Source organism: Chaetodon trifascialis, chromosome 15 (genome assembly GCF_039877785.1).
Source record: "Chaetodon trifascialis isolate fChaTrf1 chromosome 15, fChaTrf1.hap1, whole genome shotgun sequence".
Lineage (NCBI taxonomy): Eukaryota > Metazoa > Chordata > Actinopteri > Chaetodontiformes > Chaetodontidae > Chaetodon > Chaetodon trifascialis.
This window is the reverse complement of record NC_092070.1, coordinates 22,701,536-22,713,341: the sequence shown is the minus strand read 5'-3', so window position 1 is coordinate 22,713,341 and position 11,806 is coordinate 22,701,536. Positions and strand designations below refer to the sequence as shown.

Below are 11,806 nucleotides of genomic sequence, written 5' to 3'. Positions count from 1 at the left end.
GAAATCTGACCAATCAATGAGGACTTTGGGGTGTCGTAGGGGCGGGCAGCCAATAGCGTGGCGAAGACAAATGGCTCAAAAAATTATATTTTCTTTTATGTCCTCGAATGACCTCGTATCTTGAGAGACCCGCATTTTAAACTGATGCTTTAAAAATTCACCAGTGTAAGCTTTTTTTCTTGTATTTCAACTATTCTATTTTTTTTTAATATTTTTCAATAATTCTATCGGAATTGCTAATGTATAACTAGAGAAAGAGAAATTACTGCCACATATTAAATCATTTTAATATCGCATGCCATTTAGTTTGATACAAATCACCGCTTTTGAGCAGGAGGGATGCAATTCACAATTATCAGTTAATTTGTCTATTAATTGTTTGTATAAAACATACAAAAAAACAATGCAAGAGCACATGCTGACGGTAACAACTGTCTGAAAACCTAAAAATATTCTATTTACTATGAGGAGAGACCAAGAAAGAAAGCAAATTCTCACACTTGATAGTGTCAAATGCTTAAATGTTTGACATTTTTGTTTGAAAAGTGATTTAAATGAAAAAGCTGCCAATTAATTTTCATTAGTTGCCTGTTATGTGAACTGTACTGCCAAAATTCAGCGACCTGTCTCGTTACTTCTGACACTGAAAACACGTCCAGATTGTATTAGATGTCAATCTTTTGCTGTGATTTGAAAGAATATCAATATTTTGAATTGATTGAATTTATTTTGAATGTAAGTATTAACAGTGTAAGCACACAAGCGTATCAAACTACAGAAACAAGTATTGTTACTGCGAGAGGTCTGAATCAACGTCGTCCACAAGCCTTGAAATGAAGCCACGATGTGATTTGGTTCTCATAAAAACAAAGAAAATGGCTCACGCTCCACCACGTAGATGAGTCATTTATTTAAAAACAATGTACAGAAATCAAAAGCCCCTGTTGAAATAAGAGATTTGACACCAAAGCAAATGATCGAGGAGAGACTGAGGGCAGAACATGAATGCTGACAGTGATCATGACGGTGGTCATTAATTTGATGCTGGACATTAAATCATGTGTACAGCTCAAAGTCGAGTCTCTTGGAGTTGTAGAACTGAGATCCCTCCTGGTCCTTCCTCCTGCAGTAAACACCACTGCTGAAATAGCCTTCGTCCACCCAGTCCTGCAAAAAGAGACAATAAGAAGATTAAAACCCACCTGGCCAGACTGGGGTTAAAGGCAGAACCAGCTTGCAAACCAATAATCTAGTAAACATAATGGGATTTACTAAAACGTTTGTAGGCACATTAGTTTGTAAGAGAAAAACAAATAAATGGGTTAACAAGCAAAACTGCTATTTAATGTGTCAGTATAGGTGCCAGTTAGAAACATCCCAAACAAATGTTTTACTTCTATTTTTTCTTTTTGTCATTCATGTTTGAGATAATAAGGCCCAATTCCAAACTATGTGTTATCTCAAGTAAACACACTCTGTTTTGAGCATTACATTACACCTGAAATGTGCCACAATTAGGGATGCCATTTACATCTGGTATTATAATTGGAGCTGTATCTGGATACATTACTCTCAGAATAAACAACCCAATATTGCCTTTGTGTTTACATCTGGTATTTTTAATGTGTTCTTGTGATCCTCACTGAGATCAGATCTCTGCCAGAGTCCTAACAGTAATTTCAGGTCCCAGGCTCCTTTATAAACTTTGTGAATGGTATCCTAGTACCCAAATCTGCGAGCTCATGTTTCGTTTGCTCTGGCAGGTGTGCCCGTAGCCCCTCTTTCAGACAGATTTCTCTTGGTCCCGGTTTGTGACGAGCCAATCACAGCAGGTACTGACTTTATATACAGTCTGTGATTTTGATATAACTTTCTTTCTTTACATAAACATGCATATTTCCTTATGTGGATAATGTGTCTGGATACAGATCGAATTTTAATACCAGGTATAAATGAGGTATAAGTATACTAAAAGGTAGTACCTGCATCTGCTGACTGGTGAAAGGGCCGTAAATTTCTGAATTATCATCATTGTCCCATTTGTACTCCCACATCACTTCATCGCTCACTGAAAAGAAAACAAAACTGGATCAGACACAAGATATTTTGTGATACTGTACGGAAATGTATGCAAGTCAAACTAAGTAACCTCTTTCGTCTCCTTCCTTCTCTTTATTCTCTGATTTGCTGCCGTGCATGTCGTCAAATTTATCTGCAAACATGTCAAGTTCATCGCCTCCTTCTTCTTCATCATCATCATCATCATCATCACCGCGGGGTTTCTGCCTCACGGCTGGTCGCTTGCTATTCATGCTTTTCATCAAATAGCCCAGTTTTTCATATGTTTGCTGATAGATCTCGAACATCCCAGATCCAACCAATCTGTCAGCTAGTGCCGTGAGCCTGTCGAGCTTTTCTGTGTCCCTTTTGGTCTCCTCTGTGGGCTCACTCTCCTCCCTCAGCCTCCCCTTCTTCCGGCCTCCAAGGCCTCCTAGCCGGCGGAGCGCTGCGGCGACTGTCTCCCCAGGTAGCAACAGTTCGAGCACAGCTTCTGTGAGCTGCTGCTGTGTGTAGGACGCCAGCGGGTCCTCCGCAGGCTCCGGCTCCTCCTCTTCCTCTTCTTCATTTTCCTGGTCTGCCTGCTTCTCTTCTCTTTGTTTCTCCTCCTCGGCCTCATCCTCATCGCCAGCTCTCCGTGTCCGTTTGGCTCCCAGACCTTTCTTCTTTTGTTTGAAAGGTTGTTCTTTTATTCTCACCTGGAAAAAGGGAACATGTATTACTGCATGTTGCTAAAAAAATGGTTAAACATGAAGCAGAAGTCTCTAAAATGCAATTACCCAGTCAATGTTGTCCAGCCAGTTGTCTCTAATCTGTTCTTCCTTTTTGATGAAATAGTTTCCCTCGGAGTCAAAGTGTCCTTCCTGCATCTCTTCATCCAGGTTGAAAGGCGTAATAGGAACTCCCTCGTCACAGTCGATTGTTGCTCCCTCTTGGCCTGAAAACATAAGTTTGTGTCAGGTGACATCATTCCTGATATGCAATGTTTGAGCAAAATGCCATCTTGCTAAACTCAAGGCACTTGTATGGACAAATATTTTCCAGCATCACAGAATTCAGCCACTTGTTGTTTCAGTTTGCTCAAATTCTCACTATTGGGGAAAACTGTAGACTGTAGACGAGAACATGTAAATATATACTCAAAAAAGGGGGAAGTGATATCAAAGCAAACAAGACCACCACACTGGCAGCTCAAATAATAAACAAACACATACCCTCCACGTCATCACTGGCCAGAATATCATATTTGCTGCTGTTTTTGTCATCTGCATCGTCCTCTTCATCACTATCAAGGGAATGTTTGTCCTTAAACCTGGAGCCCGGACCACTAACGACCTCACAACTCTAGTTCAACAATAAGATAGAGAAAAGAGAAATACGATGCATTACTATGAATAATATTAAAATAAGACAGGCATCGCAGGCGTACCTGTCTGCACCAAAAATCATCCACCAAGGAAAACCACATCCTGCACCTGTCAAAAGCATCCAGCTATAACATTTTATAAACAACAATGACATAATAGTGTAATTACGAACTGCTGTTTATAATTTCACTTCCACAATAATAATCTATTGTCGCTTACAAGTACAGTGGTTCGTCGGTACAGTCGTCACTGGTGCGCTGTTTGTTATGCTATCTGTTATATAAGGTATTTGTTGGACTGCAAACATTACGACTGATCGTCGGTATTGAGGCTATTTAAGGTCCTTTGAGAATGGATGTAACTGTCGAATTGTATGGTTGTTAGCATGCGATGGTGTAAATGGGACAACGTTACCTTTTTGTTTGGGAGGTCGTCATCCAGGTCAAACTCCCCGTTCCCGTCCTCGAACGTTACTTTCCTCTTCGGCATGGTGCTACAGAAGGCAAGACAGTGACTCTTTTTATTCCTCAACGCAACTGGAACAGCGGTGAGCTGTAACCTCAGTGAGTACCGTTATAACACTTTGACAGAGCAGCTTCTTGTAACGTTAAGAATATGCGCGGTTAGAACCGCACGCATGTTAGCTTCGATGCTAAAAATGTTAGCCAACAACAGCGCGGCATGCAGAACGAGTAAAGCACCGATCACAGCCCAAACTTTTACGATAGGTTATATTCAGTGAACTACCACAACACAGCCTGCATGTTCCGTGGGTGTGAAAGCACACCAACAGGGCTAATAAATTGAAATTTTGCTGGAAAATGTGGCAAAACCTGAAATAATTCAAGCGACGTTCGTTTTCGATTCTTCTTCGCTTGTTTTCTTCTTCTTCTACGATAGTTCGTAAATAACGACACAGCGCCTTACCGCCACCTCGTGGTGGGGGCTGTAAATCGCGTCACATATGTACGTTATAAGTGGTGATTTTAAAAATAGAATCCTTCCCAGAATGTGATCCAAACCCAAAACTCAGACGGCACAAGGCAAGTTTGACATTTTAAGCGCAGTTTCGGATTGTACAGTTCAGTTTTCATGAATATTAAACACACACACACACACTTGGTGCATAGGAAAATGAAAGCCTGTTAAAGATAGTCTCGGTCTCATGTGTTTGTTATTTGACTCTCTTTTTTGGTTATAGTACCAAATGCAGTATACTATAGTAAAAAACTGACCAAGGTCCATGACTGAAACGTTGTATTTTCAAAATAATATAAAATCAATAAACTTAACGAAAGTTTGGGGAAATTCAACACTTTCTTTTGCACTACTGTATAAATTGAGGGTCTTCAGCTGTTGCACAGAGGTTTAACCTATGAAATGCTAAAAGGATTTTTCTGAGCATTGTAGTAAGGGCCTGACAGTAAATACGGCCGTGTAAATCTTTTCAATGAGACTCTTTTAGATTTAAAAATTCTTTGAGGTCCTTCGGGATAAAAAGGATAAGTGTGAGTCACAAATAGATGCAAAGAAATATGGAGGCGCATTTCCAAGAGGTCATATGATGTCTGTGTGTTGTCTTTTTACTGATACAAAAATATACTTATTTAGAGATGAATAAAGAGATTAATAAAGGTAGCAGAAAATGCAGAAGTGAGAGAGCTGAGGCAAATACTGCACACCAGATCTCCAACTCCTCTTCAACATGTAGCATCTCACTTCCAGGTCGCAGTTCTCGTCGGCGAGGATGGTTTCGACTGCTCGGTTTGGCTGATCAGACAGCTCGGGGTTGATTCAAGCGTAGAGGAGAGAGAATATAATGTGTCAGGATTTTGTTACCAGGAAGTGGGTCGAGTTATTTATATTTCAACACTCGTCCTCTCGTACCCGAGGGAGAACCGGTGGTAGTAACCTGAAACTATATATTCAAACATTGTCCAGTTCTGGATGTATCAAACTGATAGAGAACAACTGGCTTCACGTTTAGGAAAAGTAAGGACAAATATCTGTAAATGTAAATAATGTAAGGGCTGTGTGGAAGGGTAAAGTGACCCTGTGAGGGACTTAACATTGGCAAGGTGAGTCTGAGTCACTGTTTTCTATCTATCTTTTCTATCTATAACTTCTTGTGGTTCCTGTTTGAAATTGGGTTGCTTGATGACTAAAATCAATTAATTTCATGCAGTTTTTAGTGTAAATGTCCACTGGAAGAGGTACTCATATATTTTGCTCAAGTGTGTACTTTAAATGCACTTTAAGTATCACAAATCTTGCCAATTAAAATTATATTAATAGATTGTTAATGCCTAAGAAGTATTTTACTGTTGTAGCCGATCTTGGTGGAGCTCGTTTTAACTCCTTTATGTACAGTTAAGTAGTTTAATCCAGTAGCTGTCAGCCTAAAGGGCTCAGGCCAAAGGGTCACAGCATAAATCTGAGGGGTCATGAGATGATTGGTGGGTGAGGAAAGAAGAGTTTATGTTATAAATCTCCAGATCTGAGAAGTTTAGAGGAGAAATGTCTCTTTGGTTAACAGCACAGACACATCAGAAACATGACGAGGGGCCCCAAATAGAAGCTGCTTCTGTTGTCAAAGGTCACAAACTAAAAAGGCTAGAAACCACAGTTTGATCTTTGATAATGCATCTTATTCAATAAGCTTGTCATATGTTTTTAATGTAAAGTCTTCATTCATTCATTCACATTTCTGGAATTTGTTCTTCTGCCACAGGTCATGCAGTTTTTAGTTTTTTACTTTCCAAGTGTAAAAGCACTGTCTCTTCTTCAGGTGTTGGGATGAAGCTCCATGAGAAGATTTTGACCCATTACCTGTCTTGCACCTCTCCGGTAGATAAAGAGGGATATCTCTACAAAAAGGTTTGGATAAACCTAGAACACAAACAACATGAAATGACTAAATCTTAGGCAGCAAATGCAATAATCCTGCTTCCTTTCCTCACAGAAAGAGCGAAATGCCACCTACCAGCGGCGGTGGTTTGTCCTGAAGGCAAACCTGCTTTTCTACCAGGAGCGCCCGGCTGACCGACACCTGCTGGGTGTCATCGTGCTGGAGGGGTGTGCAGTCCGGCGCTCAGAGTCTGACGGACAGTTTGCCTTTTCTCTGGTGTTTGAAGGGCCCGGACTGAAAACCTACAGGTTTGCAGCAGGGGATCGTCTGGCTCAAGAGAGCTGGGTGAAAGCTCTGCTGTCAGCCAGCCACTGTTACCTCTCCCTGCTGGTGAGAGACCTGGGGAGGCAGTATGAAGGTGTGTTAGCAGTGCTGTGGCCTTGGTCTCTTTACTTATGCTAATTTTATCCTTCCTAGAATATTAGAAATGTGTGCCTTTATTGATGTTTTTAATTTTATTTTTTAACTTCTTTTTGAATTTGTTTATTCTGTCTTTCATCACTTCATAAAAAAATCCTGAGAATTTCAGAATGATTTGACATTTTGGGAAATAGTCGCTTTCTGATGGAGGGTTAGATAGAAGATGATCACTCTTATATCTGCCTGTTAAATGTGGCTTAATAGTTGGTTGGTTAGCCTAGCTTAGCATAGACAATGAAAACAGGGGGAACAGCTAGCCTGTGTCTGACCAAGCTGGTTGGTTATGAGCAGAACTATTTCTTGGTACAATGTTCTGCACAAAACTTTTTACACTTTGGGTTATGCTCAGATGAAACAATTAAGAGATAACAAGCTAATTAATGGTCGTCTCTGGTGCTGAAAGGTGGAATATGCTGCCTGTTTCCCCTTTAGTCTTTGTGCTAAGCTAAGCTAACTGGCTGCTGATTGCACCCTCACGTGGCATCGATCTTGATCTCTCTGCCAGAAAATGAATATGCATATTTCCCAAAATGTTGAACTGTGCGAAAGGTGTTTCAGATAAATCTGTTTTCCATCTGCAGAAGCGAAACGGCAACACAGCTCTGGTGAATCCTGTCACGGCTCCTCTAGCAATGCCTTCAAGTCCACGAGCAGCCTCTTCTCCCCTCTGGAGGGGCCAACAGCAGTGGTCAGGGACGGCAGAAGCTTCAGTGCCAGCACTGTTTTACAAGCACCCACTAAAGCGGTGGCTAAAAAATCCCCTAAACTGTGGCTCAGGAGAAATGCTCACGTCACGCCGCTTAATGGACCAGCACCTTTGTACGGAGAATGGCCTTTGGTGGGTTTTGATCCACTCGAGGAGTTCAGCAAACTTCATGATTATTATGGCCAGGAAGTGAAGAAAGCAAGAGAGGAATGGCTGAAGAGTCGACAAGCAGAAGAGGAGCACAGTGACGGAGACCTCATCGACCTGGGGTGAAAGAAAACGGCACTTTAAGAGGAAGTGAGATGTGTGTTAAAAAGGAACTGAACCTGAAGTGTTGTGTGCTGCACTGTATTTAAGAGACACCTGTGAATGTGCTAAATGTCATATGATGAGTTGAGATCATTTCTATGTTTGATTTGTTTTACGGAAAGTTGCAGTTTCCCTCATTTTCCTGAGCCAAGACAGCCTTAAATGTCTTTCTTTACGTGTAAGCTATGACAGTTTCACAGTGAGCCAGCATGCAATAACAGGACCCTGGACTGAAGCAGCTAAATGGAACTCAGCCATCATTAATCATAGTATTTACACTTGTGCTTTTCCAGCCGCATCATGTCAACATGTCTTCCATGTTCTCATTTGCTCCCTGCTAAACTGAACCTGCACTGCTAATTGCTGCTAATTGCATTAAATGATGTGCTGAACAGCTCAGTATTCACATGTGGTACAATGAACAGTTTCATCCGTGGCACAAAAAGGCTTTATGAAGCAGTATTAAGCAAAGAGTATTATATATTTTTAATTGCATGAAGAAATAAACCTGATCTGTTGACTTAAATGCTCTTAATCAATCATCTGTTCACGCTGTCCCTCTGTGGACATCAGACACAGTCTAGGACAGTCAGTGGAGGATGGTGAACAGCAGAGGGCGCTGCAGGCGGTGTGCTGACTGAGCAGCTGATTCAGAGAGTGTCATCAGAAGAGTGTGATTCAGGCAGAAATAGCGCGCTGATGTATGGAGGCATGCGAGAGACAAAAAGAATGCAGCTGACAGGTTCAATATTTTGGGACATGAAGTGTCTTTAATTGAGTTATCCGCTCATTCACTTGGATCATCACCACACGTGTGACTGTAATTTCCATTAAATCCGCTGGGTTGATTAGACACAGGCAAAAGAAGTGGTGGTGTGTATAATGAGCTTTATAATTGACCATTCAGCTGCCAGCTGGTGTGTCCAGACTGAGAAAAGCAAAAGCTAACATCTGAGCTGCCCTTAAACGTAAGATTCACTGAATTCATGTAACACAAAGCTAAATGGGATCAAATAACAAAACAGGGCAACCTGAGGCCGGTGGGGGGTTAGGGTGAGCGTAACATTACAAACCATGAAGTCTCCCATGTTATGCATGTCACAGTTCCTTAAGGTCGTCTCAGTCGTAGGATGAGCCGGGAGCTTCTCCACATTCCAGCCCCTACAGACAGGCATACCAATCGTCTAAAAAATGATAGATGGCCTCAGAGAGGAGCGTGGCGAGACGTGTCACATTGCAGCAACGGTCTCCTGAAATGTACACACACCTGTATGGAAGCATTTCCTCACGATAACAGCATGTAAACACATAGCAAAGTGGGTTTTTTCTTACAGCTGTGTCGTAAATTCACCAATCTGCAGCAGCTGACGCATTGGTGAAACGTTTGAGACGTCGCAGCTCAGTCCATTTTTTACTCGTCACGTCTGACTGTAACATGTAGAAATGAGTGGACCAAATCTGCCTAAAGGGAAGGTTGTTTTAGAGAAACAGGGCAATTACAAGCAGATAAAACGCTTTAAAATCTCTTGATCTATACACACAAATACCTTAATATTAACTCACTGTCTCTTAAATTGCTAAATATAATGTATAATCTCCCCTTTAAGGTGCAGGATTATGGAACTGTCTGCTTAAATAGATTTAATCTTACATTAAGGATTAATTAAAAGGAATTAATCCTTAATGTAAGAGCATCATTTAGGGCCTGAATGTGGTCTGATAAAGGTCACGTTCAGTTGTTTTACAGCTTAACTTTACTGCTCCCACACACAGTCCACCTTAACTTTAACATGAGGGACATTTTAAGGTTTAAATTTAAGGGTTTTGTTTCATCGTGAGTGTGAAGCCAAGGTGGAAAATTACACCTGATCTTTGAGTCTGAACCTCACACCTCCTTTTCAAAGGTTGAAATCACAGTCAGAGCGTGTGCTGTGATATATTACCCTCCTCCAACAAGTTGGTGATAATCATCTGAACCAAGGGTCAAAGGTCGGCAGGCACACAAGGGGAAGACTGACAGCTAGCACCGGGCTCTGGATGTCCTGAACGCCGAAGACAAACAGGTGTCTGTCTGATCCAAATTACCGCATGAGTGGAAACCAGTAAAGAGCAGGGACATGAGAGTGTCAGAGAGGGATGATCAGTGGAAACACAAACAGTCTCAGAGAGCCAGAAATAAATAAAATAAAGACCTCCGACAGACAAGATTAACAAATGAAATGAAAACAGATTATCTGAGGTACGTTTGGATATAAACCTGAAAAAACTAATGAAGGAAAGCATTTTGCTCTCGGGGCCCGGCACGCTGGCAGGCCGTCAAGTTTATTTAGCTATTTTAGTCGCGCTCAGCTGTCCCTTTTATGTTCCTCTGGGAATGCCTGCTGCCATCACCCTGCCAAGTAATCCCCTTATATTTACAGGGTGGGTAGACGGCGTGAGGAGGGGGCGCCGGGGGCAAACAGGTGGGAAAGTGTTCATGACCGGGGCCAATCACTAAGCACACACCTTTGTGGTGATGAGAAAGCAGGACTGCAGCCAGAGGTGAGCAGTGCTCTGAAACAAAGAAAGGAAACAGACACGAGAAAAACACGTTTCTGTGCTTCAACACAGAGTTAAAAACACGACTTAAAACAGATGCTTTGACATCTGAGCGACCTCTGCTCATCATAAACACAACATAAACGAGAGTATACAGTGATGGAAAGTAACATTTACTCCAGAACCGTAAGTGTTTTATTTGAGTATTTCCATTTTCATGTCATGCTTTCTTATACTTCTACTACCTGTCAGAGGCAAATTGTGCTTCACGTGAAAAAAAAATACATGAAATAACGAAGTATTGTTAAAGATTTAACCAACGGCTTCAACCTTTATGGCTTACAAAAACTCTGTTTCTACAATTTCCCATTTAAACTTCTCAGATGGTTTCAGTAAAATAACTTCGCATTATTCCTCTCTCATTAATCGCCTCACAACCCCTCAGAATTATCTGGTGACCCTTTGGAGGGGCCCGACTCCTAGTTTGGGAACCACTGGACAAAAGTATTATATATAAAGTATTTAAATCTGCACAACAGTAAACAGGAAAGTGCTTTTACACACTGATCAGTATTCACAATCTAATAAATCAGAGCGAGTACTTCTGCTTTTGACACTTTAAGTACATTTTTCTAATCGTACCTCTGCAAATTTTTTTACATTTTTTTGAACTTCACCATCAAAGATAATGGTGCTAAAAGTGCCAAAAATAATGACCCTGATGACAAAAAATGTTGATCACGATGAGAAACACTTGCATTATCATCAAGTTTAATTCAACCTTCATACCAATGATAACATATTCTGAAAAATCAGATTGTTGAATAGTAAATGTAAATGTTTTTTATACTTCATTGTCATTAATTAGATGAATAAACTATGTCAATGCCCTCAAGAGTTGAACAGAAAAAGCAGAAAACCTGAGAAAGTAAATAGAAATGTGTCTTTAATAAAGTGAAGCCCAGCAGGCATTTACATTAAAGCATCAGAGATCTATGTAATCCATACACACACACACTTATTCACACACAGGTCTGTGCATGTCCAAACATGCATAACAAATCAAAATCAATCAAATCACAGACAAATCGAAGATATCTGTTTCCGTTTTATGGTTTGTTGTGTGAAGAGGTCGATTCATGTCAGTGACGATGAAGAGCCAGATGCTCTCGTGCTGCAGTGCGTATTCGGCGTCACTACAGAGCCGCCTCCATCACAACTTCTATGGGAAAATCCCACGTTTGGCTTTAGCATCATCACTTTGTCACCACTTTAAATAAGAGCGCCGAGCTGTGCACATAGAGGGTAAAAGCTGCGTCGGTTGCTGAGCGTATAGAATGTTTGTGTCCCAGTCTGTGATATCGCAACGGACATCACAAACCAAAAATAAAGTCAGCCTCTCTGCAGGCAGATGGAGGTGGACAGAAGGAGGGTGGAGAGACAGTGTCCAGTGGTCCGACAAGCATCTATGTCCCGAATGTCCATATTAGTCCACGTGGG

The 11,806-nt window shown here is 41.2% G+C and overlaps 2 protein-coding genes across 3 annotated transcripts; one reads left to right on the top strand and one right to left on the bottom strand.

Annotated features, from left to right (window-relative positions):
- Nucleotides 1-268: 268 nt before the first annotated feature.
- Nucleotides 269-4,317, bottom strand: cd2bp2 (CD2 (cytoplasmic tail) binding protein 2). 2 transcript variants are annotated; one of them, XM_070981765.1, is made up of 7 exons: nt 4,259-4,317; nt 3,840-3,918; nt 3,273-3,402; nt 2,838-2,995; nt 2,150-2,756; nt 1,983-2,068; nt 269-1,167 (listed from the first exon to the last, which is right to left on the bottom strand). In XM_070981765.1, the coding sequence occupies exons 2-7, from the start codon at nt 3,912-3,914 to the stop codon at nt 1,057-1,059; spliced, it is 1,167 nt and encodes a 388-aa protein (XP_070837866.1). In that variant the 5' UTR covers nt 3,915-3,918; nt 4,259-4,317; the 3' UTR covers nt 269-1,056. The 2 variants fall into 2 exon arrangements, with proteins under 2 accessions (XP_070837866.1, XP_070837865.1); XM_070981764.1 differs by lacking the exon at nt 4,259-4,317 and having other exon boundaries at nt 3,840-4,055.
- Nucleotides 4,318-5,185: 868 nt separating this feature from the next.
- Nucleotides 5,186-8,291, top strand: pheta2 (PH domain containing endocytic trafficking adaptor 2). Its single transcript, XM_070981763.1, has 4 exons — nt 5,186-5,503; nt 6,214-6,302; nt 6,388-6,691; nt 7,335-8,291. Exons 2-4 carry the CDS (start codon nt 6,222-6,224, stop codon nt 7,730-7,732), a joined length of 783 nt encoding a protein of 260 aa, XP_070837864.1. The 5' UTR covers nt 5,186-5,503; nt 6,214-6,221; the 3' UTR covers nt 7,733-8,291.
- Nucleotides 8,292-11,806: the final 3,515 nt, after the last annotated feature.

Coding starts and splice junctions, on each gene's coding strand:
- cd2bp2 (XM_070981765.1), bottom strand. CDS start 3,914: ATGCCGAAGAGGAAAGTAACGTTCGAGGACGGGAACGGGGAGTTTGAC. Junction 2,069..2,149: donor GAAGGAAGGAGACGAAAGAG/GTTACTTAGTTT, acceptor TTTTCTTTTCAG/TGAGCGATGAAGTGATGTGG. Junction 1,168..1,982: donor TCACCAGTCAGCAGATGCAG/GTACTACCTTTT, acceptor CTCTTTTTGCAG/GACTGGGTGGACGAAGGCTA.
- pheta2 (XM_070981763.1), top strand. CDS start 6,222: ATGAAGCTCCATGAGAAGATTTTGACCCATTACCTGTCTTGCACCTCT. Junction 6,303..6,387: donor AGGGATATCTCTACAAAAAG/GTTTGGATAAAC, acceptor CTTTCCTCACAG/AAAGAGCGAAATGCCACCTA. Junction 6,692..7,334: donor CCTGGGGAGGCAGTATGAAG/GTGTGTTAGCAG, acceptor TTCCATCTGCAG/AAGCGAAACGGCAACACAGC.